This window comes from Octodon degus, unplaced genomic scaffold (genome assembly GCF_000260255.1).
Source record: "Octodon degus isolate 3935 unplaced genomic scaffold, OctDeg1.0 scaffold00104, whole genome shotgun sequence".
NCBI classification, from domain to species: Eukaryota; Metazoa; Chordata; class Mammalia; order Rodentia; family Octodontidae; genus Octodon; species Octodon degus.
In genome coordinates, this window is record NW_004524680.1 from 7,217,424 (window position 1) to 7,235,851 (window position 18,428).

At 44.4% G+C, this 18,428-nt stretch overlaps 1 protein-coding gene and 1 non-coding gene across 6 annotated transcripts in view; both read left to right on the forward strand.

Moving 5' to 3' along the window:
* Positions 1-809: 809 nt before the first annotated feature.
* Trappc9 (trafficking protein particle complex 9) overlaps positions 810-18,428 on the forward strand; it is an 847,990-nt gene continuing 830,371 nt past the window's right edge. For 2 of the 5 annotated variants that reach the window (XM_023723939.1, XM_023723941.1), the window contains exons 1-5: positions 825-861; positions 2,079-2,672; positions 4,585-4,605; positions 12,804-12,949; positions 14,361-14,489. In XM_023723939.1, the coding sequence (XP_023579707.1) occupies positions 2,089-2,672; positions 4,585-4,605; positions 12,804-12,949; positions 14,361-14,489 (880 nt within the window). In that variant the 5' untranslated portion in view covers positions 825-861; positions 2,079-2,088. Of the gene's footprint in view, positions 862-2,078; positions 2,673-4,584; positions 4,606-12,803; positions 12,950-14,360; positions 14,490-18,428 lie in introns of all 5 variants that reach the window. The other 3 variants (XM_004638932.2, XM_004638931.2, XM_023723940.1) reach the window with 2 other exon arrangements.
* On the forward strand, positions 8,309-8,415 carry LOC111818850. Its single transcript, XR_002822731.1, has one exon. It is a non-coding gene; the product is annotated as a U6 spliceosomal RNA (small nuclear RNA).

Consider the following 18,428-nt stretch of genomic DNA (forward strand, 5'->3'; position numbering starts at 1 on the left):
TTCTAATATTTCATTGTGTTAAAAGACCTCTGTTTATCCATTCCTCTGTTGAGGGATATTTGTGTTGTTGGTTCTCGCTTCTGTAAACCTCTATTAATTTCACTTGCTGTTTATATGTCAAGTTTCCCCTAGAAGGAATGTCTAGGCCTGCGGAGTGCACATACGCACTTTTATGTATTGCCAACTGATTTCTAAAGTGACTATACTAATGTATGTTCTCTGTCAGATTGGAGAGTTACCTTTAACACACAGGTTTGCGAACACTTTATTTTTTATACTTAAAACTTTTTGTTCACCTGTGTTTATAGTCACAATAGCCAAAAGGGAAGCAACTCAAGTCTCTATCAGTGGGTGAGAAAAATGTGCTTCTTCTGTGTAATGGCATGTTATGGAGCTTTAAAAATGAAGGAAATTCTGATACATGCTGTGACATGGATGAATTTTATAAAGACATGCTGCTGCGTGAAATAAGCCAATTACAAAGGAACAGATAGTGCATGATCCTACTTAGGTGGGGTGCACAGAGGATTCAGAGTCACAGCAATAGGAAGTAGAGTGTGGATGCCAGGAGCTATAATGGTTAAGGCTGGAGAGTTCGTGTTTAGTGGGCACAGAGTTTCCGCATTGCATGATGAGAAGTTCTGGAGATGGACGGTGGTGATGGTTGTACAACAATGTAAATGTACCTCCTATTATAAAACTGAATGCCTGGAAATGGTAATTTAATTTAATTACTTTTTTTTTTTGATACAGGGTCTCACTGTGCAGTTCAGGTGGGCCTTAAGCTCACTTTGTAGCCCAAGCTAGTCTGGAACTTGGAACCATCCTTCTGCCTCAGCCTCGTGAGTGCTGGGATTACAGGTGTGCACCACCACACTCTGCTTGTAAATTTTATACAGATTTTACTATAATAAAAACTTCGTCAAGCTAGTGAGTGTTAAATAGTTTTCTTAGTGGGTTTTAGTTGTCTTTTCCCTGGTTGCCATTGAGGTGAGTATGTTTTGTACCCATATTCCCTATTTTGCTTTTCTCTTCAGAGGTGCCTGTTAGAATATTTTGCCTGTGTTTGGATTGGTGTATTCAACCTCTTTCACTGCTGTTGGTTGAAGGCAGAGCCTCGCACACTTAGATAAACACTTTACCACGTAGGTGCCCTCACCTAATGCCTATCTTTCTTTCTACTCATGGATTGCCCACCATCCTGATGCCATTTATTGGAGAGTATCTTTTTCTACTGTCATATTACAGCAACTCCCTGTATTCCGAATTTCCTTGTATGTGTGACTCTGATTCAGAGTTTGTTTCATTCCTTTGAGGAAGTTATATCTGTGCAAATACTATGCTGATTGTAGCTTTTTATCTAGTCTTTTATTCCTTTTACAGTCTTATTGAGCTGTAACACTTATCATTTGACTCCCTAACATAGATGTGCAAGTCAGTGGTTTTATGTGTATTCACAGAGCAAGCTGCAGAACCATAGCCATAATCAGTTTAGAATCTTCGTTATTCTACAAACGACCCCATTCCCCATTGATACTTCTACTCGGTGGCTGTCTTTTGGGGATAAATAAGCCTTCTTGGTGGGGGAGTCTCAGGCGTTTCTTAGCTACTCTGAACTATAAGTTGGCTTGCTATATTCCATCAGAAATCTGGTAGGAATTCTAATCGATCACATTGAACCAATATATCAAATGGGAACAGTGACCATCTTTATGTTATTAGCTCTGTCCATGACTATATCGGAGACCTTGGCTTTTCACCTTTGCAAAGCCTGGCACACTGGGAAATGTTCACGTGGTGTTAGGTACATGAAAGATGAGATTCTGTACATGGTTAGTTTCAACTGTGGCCTCAGAAGAGAAAAGTAGGTGCCATTGAACTTGCATGAATCGCTGATGGCCATGGAGAGTGGGGGTTGGTGTAGAGCCATGAGCTCTGCTGGTGGGTTAGTGCTGGCGGGGAACCGGAGTTCTCTGTTTACCGCTGCCAGTGGATAGCATTGTAGGTTTTGTACCATGGGATAGGTAAGCCAGGTCATGACTGAGCTTCTCAAAGTACAGCTTTTTCCCTTTGCACAGGGACTTCAGGATGAGTGTTCCCGATTACATGCAGTGTGCGGAGGACCACCAGACCCTCCTGGTGGTGGTGCAGCCTGTGGGCATTGTTTCCGAGGAGAACTTCTTCAAGATCTACAAGAGGATCTGCTCTGTGAGTCAGCTCAGTATGCGGGACTCTCAGCGGGCCCTCTTCATCCGCTACCGGCACCACTATCCTCCGGAGAACAACGAATGGGGTGACTTCCAGACTCACCGCAAGGTTGTGGGCCTCATCACCATCACTGACTGCTTCTCTGCCAAGGACTGGCCACAGACCTTTGAGAAGTTCCATGTGCAGAAGGAGATCTACGGCTCCACCCTCTATGATTCCCGGCTCTTCGTCTTTGGGCTGCAGGGGGAGGTGGCTGAGCAGCCACGCCCTGACGTTGCCTTCTACCCTAGCTACGAAGACTGCGCCTCTGTGGAGAAGCGCATTGAGGATTTCATCGAGTCACTCTTCATTGTGCTTGAGTCCAAGCGTCTGGACAGAGCCACAGACAAGTCGGGTGACAAGATCCCACTTCTCTGTGTCCCCTTTGAGAAAAAGGACTTCGTGGGTCTGGACACAGATAGTAGGTAAGCTTACTGTGACACTGCAACTTCTTGGCTTGGAGCTTAGGTTGGGTCCTTATACAGAAAGGACAGCAAGTGGTAGAGCTTTATGGCAGCGGGGAGTAGAGAGAGAGTGTGTACTGGTTTTTAAAATCAGTGACTTTAAGACAAGACTGGTTTCGGGGTAAGGGATGTCCCTTAGGGTCTGTATACACACACTCACTGCCCTTTGCAGAGGGCCTATGGTGGCACTCCTGCTACTGCTGTGCAGCACAGTAGCCCCAGCTGCTCCGGGCTTTTGATCATCAGAATGAGGCTGGTGAGAGTGATGTGCTGTGTATCAGATACACTCCAGAGTTTGAGATTGACTGAAAAATGAACACAATATATCTTTCTAATGATTTTTGTACTGACCATGTACATTAAATGGGCTGTATTAAATCTGTTTTATTCGCTTTTTAAATACTTCTTCAAATGTGGGAACTAGAAACTTAAATCTCCTTACATGGCTGTTTTGTTCCTATTGGGCAGGGCTGTCGAAGAGCATAGTATGGAAGCTCTTATTGTCTCATCACTGATTTCTAGATGAGATGCTGAATGTGGAGAGGCAAGAGCTAGGTCCCAGGTGAGCCAGGAGTAGAGCGCAGGACCTCTGACTCCCAGGCTGGGCCCTCTGCACGTGTTGGACCACCTTCTCATCTGAGAACCCAAGGAGCACAGCCAAGGAGCTCCTGCAGAGCTAACTTGGATGTAGGAGAGGTGTGTTCATCCTCTGTGTCCCCAGGGTGTCGTGTAGAGCAGGGAGAGGTCTGCCTCAACACATTCCCTGCAGTGACGTCAGGTCTTTTCAACTCAGAATCGTATGTGAGCTCTTCTTGCCATTTCCTCTGCTCTGTCTGCTGCCCTGTTTCATTGTCTTGCCATGGTGGCTGTCCAGCAGCAGAGGTGAGGTAAGAGTTTTGGCCAAGAGCCTTTGCAGAGAGGAGGTCCCTCTTGTGGCAGAGCCAGGTGTGACTTCAAAGCCTGGTCTTCTTTCTGACCACTCTTCAGTTTTATCCATAGTCTGCAGCCTAGAAGATCAGCCAAGTGACTCAGCCTCCTGTACCTTGAGGAAACAACTGATTGAAGCCTAGCAGGGCCCTGCTTTAACCCCTTGGCCAGTAATTTCTTCCTTCATTACCCAAGGGGGCAGGGACATTTTTTAAGCTATTAGCTTTCTCCAGCCAGTGCTGGCTTTTTGTGTCTTTGGAGATCTACACTCACAGTTCTGCAGGAGTTGCAGAGTTGGTTGGGTGCAGCACTTCTCACTATGGTGGCTGGAAGAAATTGGCAAATGTTTGTCAAGCGCTACCATGTGCTAGGCTCTCCTTTGGGCCCTGCAGGTACAGCAGGCAGTAAAATGTCCTTCTGTGGCACACCCACTCTCGCACTTACAAATACTCCATCATCCTTTGAGTTTCAGTATGAAAACAACGCCAGTGATCCCTGATGAAAGTCATTCTCCTCTGGTCACTGGTACCTGTTGTTGCTCTGCCACCCTCATGATCTCTAAGTTATCAAGCAGTACCTGGACACATAGTCTTCCCCCTTGACTGCACCTCTCACTAGGAGAGAGGAACTATTGGACCCGAGATAACACAGCATTTTGTGGCTTGATGGGGGAATGGCTGGATGTAAGTCCAGTTTGGCTTGGCACACTCACCATGCTGTGGAGACTGACAGGTAACTCCACCTTTGGCCCCAGACTTTCCCATGGTGCTGGATGTGGGTGTGTTTCAGTTAAAAGTGCAACGTGCCCTCTGCTCATTAGAAACATGGTCTGTTCTTGAACATGTAGTGTTGTTGCTATCAAAATTATTTTTGTTCTTGTATGTTTCTAATTTTGCTTGTTCCTTTCTTTTCTTTTCCTTTTTTTTCTATCTCACCGCCCTGTGAGTGTGTTGTTGGGTCTGAAAAGGTAGGCTGTGAACGTACTGCTTTACCAATAGCTAGATTTCCCCATGTGCTGCCTTCTCATAGCCTTCCTTGCTTTAAGAAAACTAAAACTTACTGCTGCCTAGATCCATGTGTTGTCTGAGTAATGTCAATGTTTGATTTTAGCTTTATAAGCAAATAACCCAGGGGTGTTCAAAATTTGTTAAAATACTGTGCTGGGGGATATTGTCTGGGATTTAGTATTTAGTGACAATGAGCCTTTTTAATATTTTGTTTTGAGTTAGATGCCAGCTGATTTAGGTGGCTGCAGAGGGATTTTTCTTTTTTCTTTTTTGTACTGGGAGTCAAAGCCAAGCCCTTGTGCATGCCATGCAAGTGCTCCGCCACTGAGCTACACTCCCAGCCCTGTTCCCTAGGCTTCTAAAGGGACATAGCAGGCATGTTGTTGCTGGCTGTGGCTGCATGATGGGCATGGGATGGAGCAGCACTGGCGCAGGCATGTGCTGGGTGCTATGGGGCCACTGGAGGGATGACTGCCTGCCTTTTCTTTTGCTTTGTAGCAACTTCCCCCATAAAGGAGCAGAGCCTATTCTAAGCCTGCCATTCCTTTTATGAGGGCTCAACAGCAACTTTTCTAAGTATCAGGAAAAGATGGCCTTCTACATAGCCAGTTCTCTTGGATCTTGTGGTCACAGAACCTGTCACCACCATTTCCTCTCTGCCTTCACCAGGCAGGGTGCCCTCCTACAGCTGCTCTGCCAGTCTCCACCCCCTAGACAAAAGAGCTGACCGCATTGGTGGAACTGGCATCGTCATTGGTGCATCATTCATTTGCATTACTGGTCTAGAGCCTTCAACTCTCATGGCCAGCCCTGCAGGATAGTCTTCAGCTGCCCTGCCCCTCATGCTCTCCCCCATAGCCCATTTTCTCTCACCGAAGGGACAGGTTTGCACTGTGCATGCTGCAGCCACTAATATGCTGCTGCCCAGAGCCATGTTTCTCTTTAGTGCTCTGACTCTGGTGCACACATTTTCTGTCTTCAGTTACTCTGTCTCCATTGAATAGGCTGCATTTTAAAAAAGATTTCCTTGCATTGTAGGGTAGAAGACAAAAGAGAAATAAATGTGGCAGGAGAGGAAGTTGGAGTTGTCCAATGGCAAATGTAGAGCAGGGACGAGAGCAGGGGTCCTGTGATGACTGCAGGGCTGTCAACGCCTGTGTCCTGAGCCCATGTGAAAAGGTCCTGGCTGGATCCTTCTCTTCTCACCTGCCTAGCGTGTCCTTAACGCTATCACCCTAGAGCTCTTTGGGACATTAGCCCCTTTAAGCTCACAGACCCTTGAAACCATAGAGAATGGTGAACCCCTGTCTTTTTTTTTTTTTTTTTTGAGACAGGGTCTTGCTATGCAGTTCAGGCTAGCCTTGTGCTCACTTTGTAGCTCAGGCTGGCCTCGAACTTATAATAATCCTGCCTCAGCCTCCAAAGTGGGATTATAGGCATGTACCACCATGCCTGGCCTGTGAAACCTTGTCTTGGGCCGTCCTTCCTGTGGAAGGAACACATACCCTTCCTAAGTGACCTGTGCAGGAGGGACCCTTCTCCCTTAGTGAGGACTCTTGAGGTAGTGCAACACACATTTATTGAACACTTGCTGTATGCCGTGTTAGGTCCCAGGTATCCAGCTGAGGTGTATTATAAGAGGGAAAAGAGGAGAGCAGGCATAATACTCATTATAAGTTTCTGTCTTGGATACCTGTATCCATGGTGGGCTGCTGGCTGCCATGAGGAGAACTGTCCCATGATTGTGGGGGTCCAACTCGAGGGGTCATAAAGTGGTTGGATTTGAACTTGCAACTCCACTGAAGGGAGAATTTAGGCTTTATTTAAACCATACACATAGATGACTTCATTGGGGATATTGCAGACTGATGCATGCAGGGATTTAGTGCTGCCCCCTATATGCCAGCTGTGTGGAGGTTGAGGAGAGTTGAGTTGGGAGGGTTGTATTTCATCTGAGGAGTTTAGGCTCTCAGGAACAGATGCCATATGTCCTGAAAGTGCTGGTTGTAGAGGGCTAAAGGGATCTGAGGGACTGCAGGGGACAGATTAGGACTTTAGAAAGAACTCTGGCAGGGGGCTAGTGGTTGGGGTGGCGAGCCTGTGTAGGAGCTGGAGGTGGTGGGAGAAGACAGAGCTGTCCTTGAGGGAGGGGGACAGTGGGAGCAGAGGTGGAGTCCCTGGCCAAAGGAACTGTCCTTTCCACAGCTTTAAGGAGAGGTGATGGGGAGGAGGTAGGAGCTATTGAGTAGATCTGGGTAATTATTTCCTTTATAATAGACTTCAAGAATAAGTTTCCACAAGGGGCTGGGGAGATGGCTCGGTAGAATAAGCGCTTGCCTGGCAAGCGCAAGGGCCTGAGTTCAATCCCTGGTTCTCAAAAAAAAAAAAAAAAAAAAAAAAAAAAAAAAAAAAAAGAAAGAAAAGGAAAAGAAATAAACCTCAGGGAGTATGGAAAGTTGCTTCACAGCAAGCAGTTTTGTTTTGATCCATTTAAGTGTAAGGCACAGTATTGCGTGGGTGCAAAGATGAATTGGATAGTCTGTCATTAGAGGCTCAGTACTTGCTGGGAGAATACAAGCCAGAATGGAATCAGCATAACTATGTCAGGCACCAGGTAGCTACCCTACTTCAATACTTCATTCATGCCATCAGTGCCTTGAAAAATGGGCAGTACTTGCCCAGTTGCAGGGCAAGAGGCATTCGCAGACAGGCTGAGTAATTTGTCCATTGTTACATAGCTACTCAGTGATGTAGCAGGATGTAAAGGCAAGCATGTCAGACTTCAAAGGCATGTTCTCTCCACTAAGTCCATTTGGTCCTGTTGTACTTGGAACCATGAAGTAAACCACTTTTGGAGCCTGTCTGGAAAACTCTCAGAAGTCTCTCCTGCATACAAGATCAAGTTCTAGAAATCTAGCTCAGATTTCTCTGATGGTGTCTTAGTTACTTTTCTTGTTTCTGGGACACAGTACCCAATGTCCAAAGTTAAAGGGAGAAAGGTTTATCTAGCTCACAGTTTGTAGAGCTTTCAGTCCATAATTGGCTGGCTTCAAGGTCGGGTGGCTTCCTGAACAGTTCCTGGTACGCACAAGTCAGCAAACGCAACAAGGGAAATGAGAAGCCTCTTTCTGTCCCTTTTATTGGATCCAGTCTACCAGAATTAGGGTGGTGCCAGCGTAGCCTGTGGACTGCTCCAGTAATCACCCACCCTTCAACCCAGGACACTTATTCCCAGCATTGAACTACGAATCAGTTATGCACTCTGGATATTCAGCCACCTCCGAAAAATCTCTGTGAGGCTGTGGGCACAGCTAGACACAAACCATCACAGATGGTTAGGTGGCATCAAAGCGCTTCACTCCCCACAGATAGAGGTGTGTCACTTCACTTCTACAGTGATGTGGCTGCAGACATGCACAATATGCACATGTGCACAATAAAAGACGCCGTTGTACTTCGAAAGGGGCCCTGCTGGGGATGGGCACACACCTTACCTCTGAGCTCTGCCGCCAGCCCTACTTTTGCACATTAAGTGAAAAATTCTTGGTTCTTCCTTCTATCAGTAGAAAGTAACTTGAGCTGAAGGGTAAGCCTAAATTCTTCTGAGACAGGGTACTGTTTTAATAATTTACTATCTAACTTAAGCATAAAAAGGTTTGGAGGGTGCTCGCTTCGGCAGCACATATACTAAAATTGGAATGATACAGAGAAGATTAGCATGGCCCCTGCGCAAGGATGACACGCAAATTCGTGAAGTGTTCCATATTTTTTAGAAACTGTCCTACCGATTTGAGTTGAAACTGTCTCATTGCTATTTGTTTATCAATAAAATTATGGCAAAAAATAAATAAATAAGAAACCAAACCAAACCAAACCAAAACAAAACAAAAAAGGTTTGGAGGGCGCAGATCCACACTGGTGATGTGGCTTCTTCCTCAGGCCACATTCAGTGTCAGTCAATGGCTGGTAAGCACCTGAAATTGAGTACAAAGCACTGCATTTTAAACTTTCTGTTCTGAGCTCTCATATAACTTAGGATAGTCTCTGCTTGGGAGCTTCAGCTGTGCCCCCTGAGTACCCGGTGGGGGGCTTACTTGATCATCCGTAGATGATGTACACAAGCACAAGGGTTCTCCATCACCAGATAGCCTCATGCGAAATCATGAGCAGTAGCTGTTGTCTACATATGCAGTGGCTTCTAAGGCTGTGTAATGCTCACCCTACCAAAGTGAGGTTGCCTTTCTCAATGTTCCTTTGTTTTTTTTTTTAAATTTTTTTATTTATTTGAGAGAGAGAGAGAGAGAGAGAGAGAGAGAGGGAGAGAGTGTGGTGTGTGTGTGTGGCCAGCTCAGCCCACCAGGGGGCGGGGCTGGCTGGCATGTGGTGCTGGGGGATCGAACCGCGGTCCCTGATGCCTTGCCAAGCTTGTTCTAAGTAGGTGCTTTAGACCACTGAGCCATCTCTCCAGCCCCTCTCAATGTTCCTTTGGATTTGAATATTTAAATTACTTTGTATGGAAACTGGTTTGTGGACCGGAACACCAAAGTTTTGGTTTTCATGAACTGTATGAATAGTACCAAAATCACAAAAAATATGAAACTTTTTTTATCTGATCAAGTCATGAACATAGTACAGCCTGTGTCAGTGATGGTGAACCTCTTAGAACTTTCAGTGATATAAACAGCCTGCTGTAGCCTATATTGATTTTTTAAAAGAATCATTTAAGTATTTATTTATTTGGTATAGGGTCTTGCTATGCAGCTTGGACTCATAGTGATCTTCCTGTCTCAGCCTCTCCAGCACTGGGATTATAGGTGTGCACCATCATGCCTGGTTTTGGTGGCTGGTACGGCACCCCTGGGGTTCCAGGGCCAGCATGGTGGGACCAGGTTTTGAACCTGGGTCCTTGTGCTTGCCAGGCAGGCTCTTAGACCACCGAGCTATCTTCTTATCCTGCAGCCTATATTTTAATTGGATTTTCTTGTTTCATTTTATTATTTTTGTCAATACTGGCTATTAAACCCAAGGGCCTACATATTTCTTACCGAGCCATATTCTCAGACCTCTTCAGTGTCAGTTGGTGTTATGTGCACAGAGTTGTGGTTTGGGCCATCTGTATGTGCTGTGTGGTGTGTGCTTCCTTGGACTTCCAGAAGTGACATTTTTCTCTTCATCTGTGCACTGTCAGACCTTGCCTGTGACTTGGTGTATGTAGAAGTATTTTAGACCATTGTCATTAGGGGATTACCAGGTTCTTATTAATTTTTTATTTTTATTTTTTTACTAATTCTTAATTCCAGGTCTTTGAACTCACTCTTTATCACTTGTAAGGACAGTGAAACAGTAAGAGTTACTCCTTTAGATACTGAGAGGATGCCCAGGTTTCTGTGCTTCAGTCCTATTGCTCATTGCTTTCAATGTTACCATTAGTTTTATAATTTATAATACACTAGTGACATATTTTTATATTTGAATTTTATATTAGCTTTAAATTTATTATTATCATTATTATTATTATTATAATTGTCTTTTTAAGACAGACTCTCACCATGCAGTTCAGACTAGCCTTGCACTCACTTTGTAGCCCACGTTGGTCTGGAACTCACAACCATCCTCGTGCCTCAGCCTCTTGAGTGCTGGGATTACAGGTGTGCACTTCTCCATCTGGGTTTTTTTTTTTTTTTTTACATGAGAATTAATACTCGGGACCTTGCACTTGCTAGGGAGGTGTTGTACCACTGAGCTGTATCTTGGCCCTGTTGTTGTTGTAGTTCAGACTGGGCTTGAACTCTCTATGTAGGCTGGTATTGAATTCATAGTGATCTTTTTACCTCAGCCTCCCCAGTGCTGAGATCACAGGTGTGTGCCACTATGCCTGGCAGGCCTGAATTTCTGTGATTCGGATCGACTATCATTTTCCTGCTTCTCAGGACAGGGAATGCCCTCCCTGAAACTGTGCCACTTATATTATTCCCATTTCTTATTTGATGTCATATAAAGACAAAGAATCCCTATACATTGTAGTAAAGATTAGAATAAGACATTTTCATGGTGGTTCACTTTTCTTCTAGCAAGTGCAGCATGATGTGACATGCCTGTGAGAATCCTTAAATCTGGGGCTTGAGTTGTGATTTTGATTTTTGCCACCTGATTTTCTTCCTCTCATGGATACCCTCTTCCAAATACCCCAAAGAGGCATCGGTCTTAGTGCTAGGGCTGTACAAACACCTAGACAGTAACTCTGTGGTCCTGTTGCCAAGGGAAGCATGGCCGAGACCTACAGGACCTCATCAGGGAAGACAACCTGGAGGCAGAGGGCTCTGCAGTGGGTTCTGAAGGCAGAGTAAGTCAGCCAGGGGAAGTACCCTTCCTGTGCACGCTTGGAGCCTTGGGTGGCCCTGGGGGCTGTGAAGCTCTCAGCAGTCCCTATCCTGAGGAGGGTGGTAGGTGGAGGCTGGAGAGGGCTTGGCCAGGAGGGCTTCAGAGGAACTCAGTTTTATCAGAACTAACAGAAGAGGGAGAAGGTGAGGAGTTTTGGTCTGCTGGTTTCTGCACAGGGCACAGGCTAGGATGGGGGAGAACAGCCATGCCTGCCCCGCTGATGTCTGCTCACCTGTTTTCCAATGTGAAGACATTTATGAATGTTAGGGCAGGAGCTGGGCAGACAGTGTAAGCACAACCTGCTGCCCTCTGGGTGCGTTCCAGTGTTGGGAATAGATTCAGTGGAGAATGTTCTAGTAGTACAGTGAGGGGTCCTTATCCACTGCGAGGCAGGAGGTAGGGAAGACCTCCTTTGCAGATTGGCAGACGTCATGAGCTTGCAGACAGTGGGACCTGGCTGTTGAGGTTGTGGGACTTAGGGATCCCCTGAAGCATTTGAAGCTGGGCAGTGACACCATTAGCTCTGTGCCTTGGAAAGGCCACTCCAGCTCTGTGTGTACAAGGTGGTACCATGTGGAGAGGGCCAGAGAGAGCCGGTGGGAGGGCGGCTGTCGAGGTGGCCACGTCTGCTTGGATCTGGGAGCAATGCAGGGGCTTGTTGGCAGGGCCACTCTCGCGCTACATGGGGTCGGAGTGAAAGCTAATAAGACTGATGTGTTTCTTCTCTGTCTCAGCAGAGACCTCGCATCAGACACGGTTGAGGCAGTATCTAGAGCAGAAGTGTTAAGCTCCAGGGTATCCAAAGACTTTGTTGAACTTGTTAGAGTTAGGTTTGATAGGTTTCATACTTCGTCCTAACATCTGTCAGTCCTGTTCATTTAATTAGGAATGTCACACTTTCCAGGCTCCCCTGGGGCTTTGTTTTTGATATTGTGTTTTTTGGTCAGAGAACACTTAATACAGCTGTTGTTTTTCTTCTAAACATTGTATCTTTTAATATCAAAGGATTAGGGTAGTCTTCAAATGATAAAGGTTTAGGCATACTTGCTTTGGTTTTTGCATTCGTACGGTGTTGGAAACCTTTGCATTATTTAATAGCATGTCCTTGCCAGTGTCTAAAGAACAGCACTGAGCATCCTGGGTTCACCTGAAAGCTTTATTAGAGCTTGCACTGAAATTGTGAGGCTAAAGGTCCTGTTATAGCCAAATGGCTGACTAATAATGTGAAGCATAGATCTCTTCATAAAATAATAATAGTTTCAAAGTTAAGTGAAATCATTAGTTAAGAAAGTGGAAGGTAATTGATTTTTTAAAAAAGCTGAAATGAACGTTCTTGTGTTAATGTTGCAACTGAAAAATCAGAAAAGGAAATCCTATTAAATATTGTCTAAGATGTAGAAGTCCAATGTACCTGTTACCTTTAAGGGGAGGTTTTTTTTTTTAGGGGAGGTTTTTTTGTTTGTTTGTTTGTTTTTGGTGGGAGGAGCGAACCTGGGGCTTCCGGCTTGCTAGGCAAGCATTCTACCACTGAGCCAAATCCCCAGCCCCCCTGTTACCTTTAAAAAGCCTCTTGGAAGTAGATTTTTGAAGTCAGGCTCCCTCCAGCTAACATAACTGGCAATGATTGTTGCTGGCTTTCAATTTTAGAGCCTAAAGCTGCCTTCTTAGCTTTATTTTTTTTCAGTAAGGGGAAAATTGAATAATGTTTAGCCAATGTGCTTTTAGGGTGAGAGTCTTGTAGTAATAATGATACATTTCCATTGTGCTTTGATTTTAGACACTACAAGAAGCGGTGCCAAGGACGCATGCGGAAGCACGTAGGGGATTTGTGCCTCCAGGCTGGGATGCTGCAGGACTCCTTGGTGCACTACCACATGGCAGTAGAGCTGCTGCGCTCTGTGAACGACTTTCTGTGGCTTGGGGGTAAGCGTGTCTGGAGATGATCAGATATGTCATTGTCTCAACAGAAAAAAGAAAGAGTGATGGCCTGGGCATAGGGCTGTCCGCCTATAATGTTCACATTCTGGGAGGCTGAGGTGGGAGGATTGCAGCTCCCTTCTGAGCTGGGAGAATTGCTGGGGGATGAGAAGGGGTGAGGAAGGGAAAGCAGGCCAGCCCGTATTGGTTGCTGTCACCATGGCCCAGTGTCACTTGCTGACTTTGCCTGCTGCCTGTCCTGCACCCCTCCTGAGCTGTGTCCTCTGAAGGAGACACATGCTTTCTTCCCTGTGCTGCTTCTGTTCTCAGCGCCTCCTGCCCTCTGCTTAGGACGCCATTGCCTGCCCCTTCACCTCTTATACGCATTTTTCCAGACTTCATCCATCGGGTGAGGAATGAATAAACAAAATGTAGTATGTGCATAGAGTTGGAGTATTATTTAGGCATAAAAATGAAGGGCTGGGAGACAGCTCAGTGGCATAAGCACCTGCCTTGGATGTGCAAGGTCCTGCGTTCAATCCCTAGTACTGAAAAAAAAAAAAAAAAAAAAAAAAAAGAATGAAATACTGGTGTTGCTGCAACAGGAATGGACTTTGAAAAATTTGTATTAAGGCCACATAATGTATAATTTCATTTATATGAAAGGTCCAGATCGCCACAGTTAGAAGCATGAGGGAGGTCAGTGTTGTTGCAGGCTGGGAAGAGTGGGAGCAAGAAGTGACTGCTGATGGCAGCAGGCTAATTTTTAAGGTGATGAGGATGTTCTGGCACTAGGTAGTAGTAATGGTTGTACAACTGGGAATATGCAAGAAACTGCTGAATTATGTATCTCAAGAGGGTAAATTTTACTGTATGTGTATTGTATCTCATTTTTTTTAATTGAAAGAAAAAAACCAGAAAGCCTTATTGGAAGAACAGCCTTTTCTGACTCCCCAGGCAGACAGGTGGAGCTAGAGCCCTCCCTGTTAGGGAGCTGCTATTGGGTCTGGAATGCTTGCAGCAGGCAGGGTGCCTGAGGTGAACCGATGTTCTGGTCCTGCGTCGGCGCTCTTCTAGGTATTTTCGATGTAGAACATTTTCTGCCCCATATCTCTAGCTCTAGAATCTGGCACTGCACCTGCCATGTGGTATCTATAAAAAATGCTGTTCTGGGGATAAAACAACAGAGTGGGAGGGGCTTTATCTGTGCACTCAGGCCCTTGGTGAGACCTGGGACTTTATGAGTTTTCTGAGCTTCCAGCCCCACCATGCACCTAGGAAAGCTAGGTGGTCAGTTTCTGTGTGTAACAAAGCTAAGTGATGTTTTAAGTTTTATCTTTGTTTCGGGGAAAAATGGGTGTTCACAAAAGTATCCGATCAGCCACGTAGCTCTTCCTTTCTTCTTCTTACTGTCCAGCTGCCCTGGAAGGGCTGTGCTCAGCATCTGTCATTTACCACTACCCCGGTGGAACAGGTGGAAAGACCGGGGCTCGGAGGCTCCAGGGCAGCTCCCTCCCTGCCGAAGCGGCCAACCGACATCGGCCAGGTGAGTGCTGCGTTTTTTTTCCTTGCCTTGTGCTTCCTGGAAGTTTTCAAAAATAAAAAATATGAGGAATTTATTGCTTTTGCTAGGCCTGAATGATGTTTGCGTAAAGTATGAAATCTCTTGTGTCTGAAGTCTTGTACATGAGACCTTGTCTTTTCTTAGCCTTTGTGGTGGCTTATGGTGATCGGTTGTTTCTGGAACCTTAGGGAAACTGACTCAAGGATCTGTCTGGGTCTCTTCATCATTTCTATATACTAGATAAAGTTGGTTCCAGAAGTGAGTTTTAACAGCTAATTTAAGGCTTTGAGTTGTTTTTGTCTTTTTGGTTAATACATTTCTCTTATTGAGTTAAGTTTAATTTGCTTATGTATGTTAGCCACAATGAAGAGTGAAAACATTTAGTGAACTTGAACCTTTTGCACCTTGAATGAACTTGTCTTTAGTAGCAGCCAGGGACAGTCATCAGTTGCATAGGTTACAGACCTCAAGGTCCAGAACAAAACTGGTAAGTGTTTCTGATCAATGTGACTTTTAAGTATACTTTCCAATGAGTAAATCCACATTTTCCTCCCAGACAGAAAGAAGTAGTAGTTAATGTGTTGGATCAACACACTTGAGTCTTTTCCTCTGAATTGTATTATCTCTGTACCATCAACAAAGAGTGCAGAGCCTACTTCTGTGAATGAGAGACTGAGGCACGCCGTGTGGATCCTGGTGCCTTCCATGTGCAGCTCCTGAGATGGAGCCGTCATGTTCCCTGAAGATGCTGTTGCATTCTTCCACAGGAAAGTTCTCCTGCTGGTTTCTGAGAGGAAGATGAGGCCCGTTGAGAGGCAGTGTTGAGTGGGAAAGTTGGGAAGAGGAATGTCTGCTCTCTGCCCCCTGGTGTTGGTCTCCCTTGAGACCCACAGGCTGTTATGAGCAGCCCACTTTATTCCATGTGGTCGTAGTCTCTGTCTCTGGTATGACACTATAGCTTTTTAAGAGTTGCTATTTTCTCTGTTTGACTTCCAGATCCTAACATCTCTCACACAAGCAGAGAAATGAAAGCAGGTCCTGGATTTTCTTTAAAAGAAAGTCTCTGCAGTCAAGGGGAGGGCCTTTCTGAAGATTTTGTTGTGGTGGTGGTTTGAAGAGTTGACAGCTGTCCCACTGATGTGATTAGCAAGTCTAGAAACTTTTCAGAATGGTATTTCTTTTTTCCCTTGGTGAATGTAGGCAAATATAGTTTAAAGGAGAAAAACGTCTTTGTTTAGATTTGTGTAGTGTAAAAATCTTGGCAGCTTTTTAGTATTGAAGATACCCTTGAGAAAGATCTAGTAAGTATCATCGAGGCTCTAGGACGTGGCCCGACCACCCCAGAGTCAGCACAGCACCATGTCCGTGCCAGCAGGCTGAATCTCATGGACAGCTGCACGGTCTCATCTGTGATGTTATTGTCAAACTTTGTCAGTTTGTGGTTACACCCTTATCTGACCTCAGAAGTTCATGGCATATACTCTCTGAGGTGGAGACTGGGCAAACCATTTAATGTCCCCCTTTTTATTTCATGAAATAAAATCTCAGCAGCAAATGGCAGAGATAGAGATGTCAGTTATTGTCAGTATGACTTGGGGCAGGTTGTTTAATCTCTTTGTGCATTAGTTTCCTTAGCTATAGATGGGGAAGATAATAATAGTCCCCACTCACAGGATTATTGTGAAAGTTGAGTAAGATATGTAAATAAACTAGGACCCAGAATACTCTTAGTCTAGCACTTGATGTTAGAAGCTGTTATTATTAATAATATTGTTAATAATAATTGCCTAGTACAATTATGAATGTAGGAACACTGTTGAAAGGCTCTGGACATCTCAGATCCAGATTAGTTGTCAAGAACCTTTCTTCTAAGAAAGGGGAATATTGGGGCCCGGGAGATGGCTCAGTGGAATAAGCGCTTCCCTGGCAAGTGCAAGGGCCTGAGTTCAATCCCTGGTTCCGAAAAAAAAAAAAAAAAAAGGGGAATATTTTTCTCCTTAGAATTGAGGTATCTTAACTGAAAAAAGCCATTCTGTACTTCTGGCCACCTTTTTAAAAAAATGTATTTAGTACAGGGTCTATAGGGTCTCACTACGTAGATCATACTCATAGTGATTCTCCTGTTTTCAACCTCCCAAGCACTGGGATTACAGGTGCATGCCACCATGCCCGGTCTCAGTCCCCTCTCAGCATGCCCCAGGGGCGGGGCCAGCACGGCATGTCCAGAATTGAACCCCAGCCGCTACTCTCTGCCTAAGCAGGTGCTGTAGTCCACCTAGGTATTTGGCTGGTTGTTTCTTGCCTCTTTTTGTTCTAATTCTCATTTTGTTTCTTTAAATTTTACTTTTGTGATATTGAAAGTTTGGTTATACTAATTCTTTATTCTGGCCACTTATGTATGAACCTGTATGTCTATAATTGATAGGCAAAACTTAGCTTATTAAAGAACTAATAGGACATCCTGCAATCAGTCCAGAAGGAAATGCCTGTTATTGACTCATAAATGCTTCTTACGTCATTGCTCTTCGGTCTCTCTGAACCTAGTGGTTCTCACCCCAAGATGCTAAGGCAGGGTCGGGGTGTGGCTCAGCAGTGCTCAGCCAGCTGAGTTTGCGCCTCACCTTGGGCTGGAGGGAACCTCATCATCACGACAGGTAGGAATCAGGCAGCACCTCCTGACCCGTGGTCCACCTCATAGCAGGTGTTTGGGCTAGGTACCCGTACTTCCTTTCATATGTGAGGGGACTGAGGCTAGGTGCTTGCCCCAGATCCTCCAGCTGGTGAGTGGCAGGGTTAGATGTGAGCCTGGGTGGATTTGACTGTAAAGTGTGCATTCTTAATTGCTTCTGTAGCCAGCTCCCCTTGACTGCTTGCTGAGTTTATAAACCATAGATTGCTGTGGTCTGAATCTGACAAGGCCTTAAAAGACAGAGGTGTCAGTGAAAAGATAAGGCAGAATGGCATATGTTAAAATTGGGTCTCCTCAGAAATGTTGTGTTCTCAGGTGGCAACCTAAAAGTGGGTATTTTACTTCCTTTGTAAGCAAAGAAAACAACACATTAAAGAGGATTACAGAGAAAGTGATTTAAAAAATCCAGCTGTTGCTTATGACTTGCAGTTTGCTTTTTTCTAGTGATGCTTGTTAAGAGAAAACATTACACAGACTGAACTGGTTTTGTCTAGTGTTCAGTATGAAGAAAAGATTAAGTTAGTGAATTTTGAGAGGCAGTAAAAATCCATGGTCTTGTTTCCTAATGTCAAATATTTATTTTAAGGTTTTGGGGACTCAGTCTTGTTTTTTTACAGCTTGCATTCATTTTATTTGTAAGGTTAGGATGATATACATCAACATCGTATGAGTGCAAGAATTAGAAAGAAACCAAGTGTACAACCTTCTAAGGATGCCCCATAAAGCACCTGTCAAATGACAGACTGGGATAAAACATCATCTTTCAATAATGAAGCTGATAATTTATTTCTGTTGCACACTGGATACTTATATTTATAAGTAACATTTAAAGTGATAAAGGTCGGTTACTACATTTTGAAATGCAGTATGAAGTTTTCATGAAATCAGTATCTTTCTGGTATATGTACATTCTGGTAATATACAAATAGCTAAATTATGTAAGGCTGAAGAATTTAAAGATTATTTGTACTAATATATATTTTTACAACTCAAATTATATTGCTATATAGTTAATCCATAAGAACCTCTAAGTTAGTAGTTATTTGTCATTCAGTATTTGACCATAGCCATTAAGTTTGGAACAATTGATATTGAACTACGTACAGGCAATAAGCTTGTCTCTTTTGTGGTTGAAGAAAAGTTTGATTTCTTTTTTTCTCTATGCCTTAATAGGTTAAAGAGATAAAAGTGTTGGTTTAACATCTATTACGTTTTCTTTATGGAGGGAATAA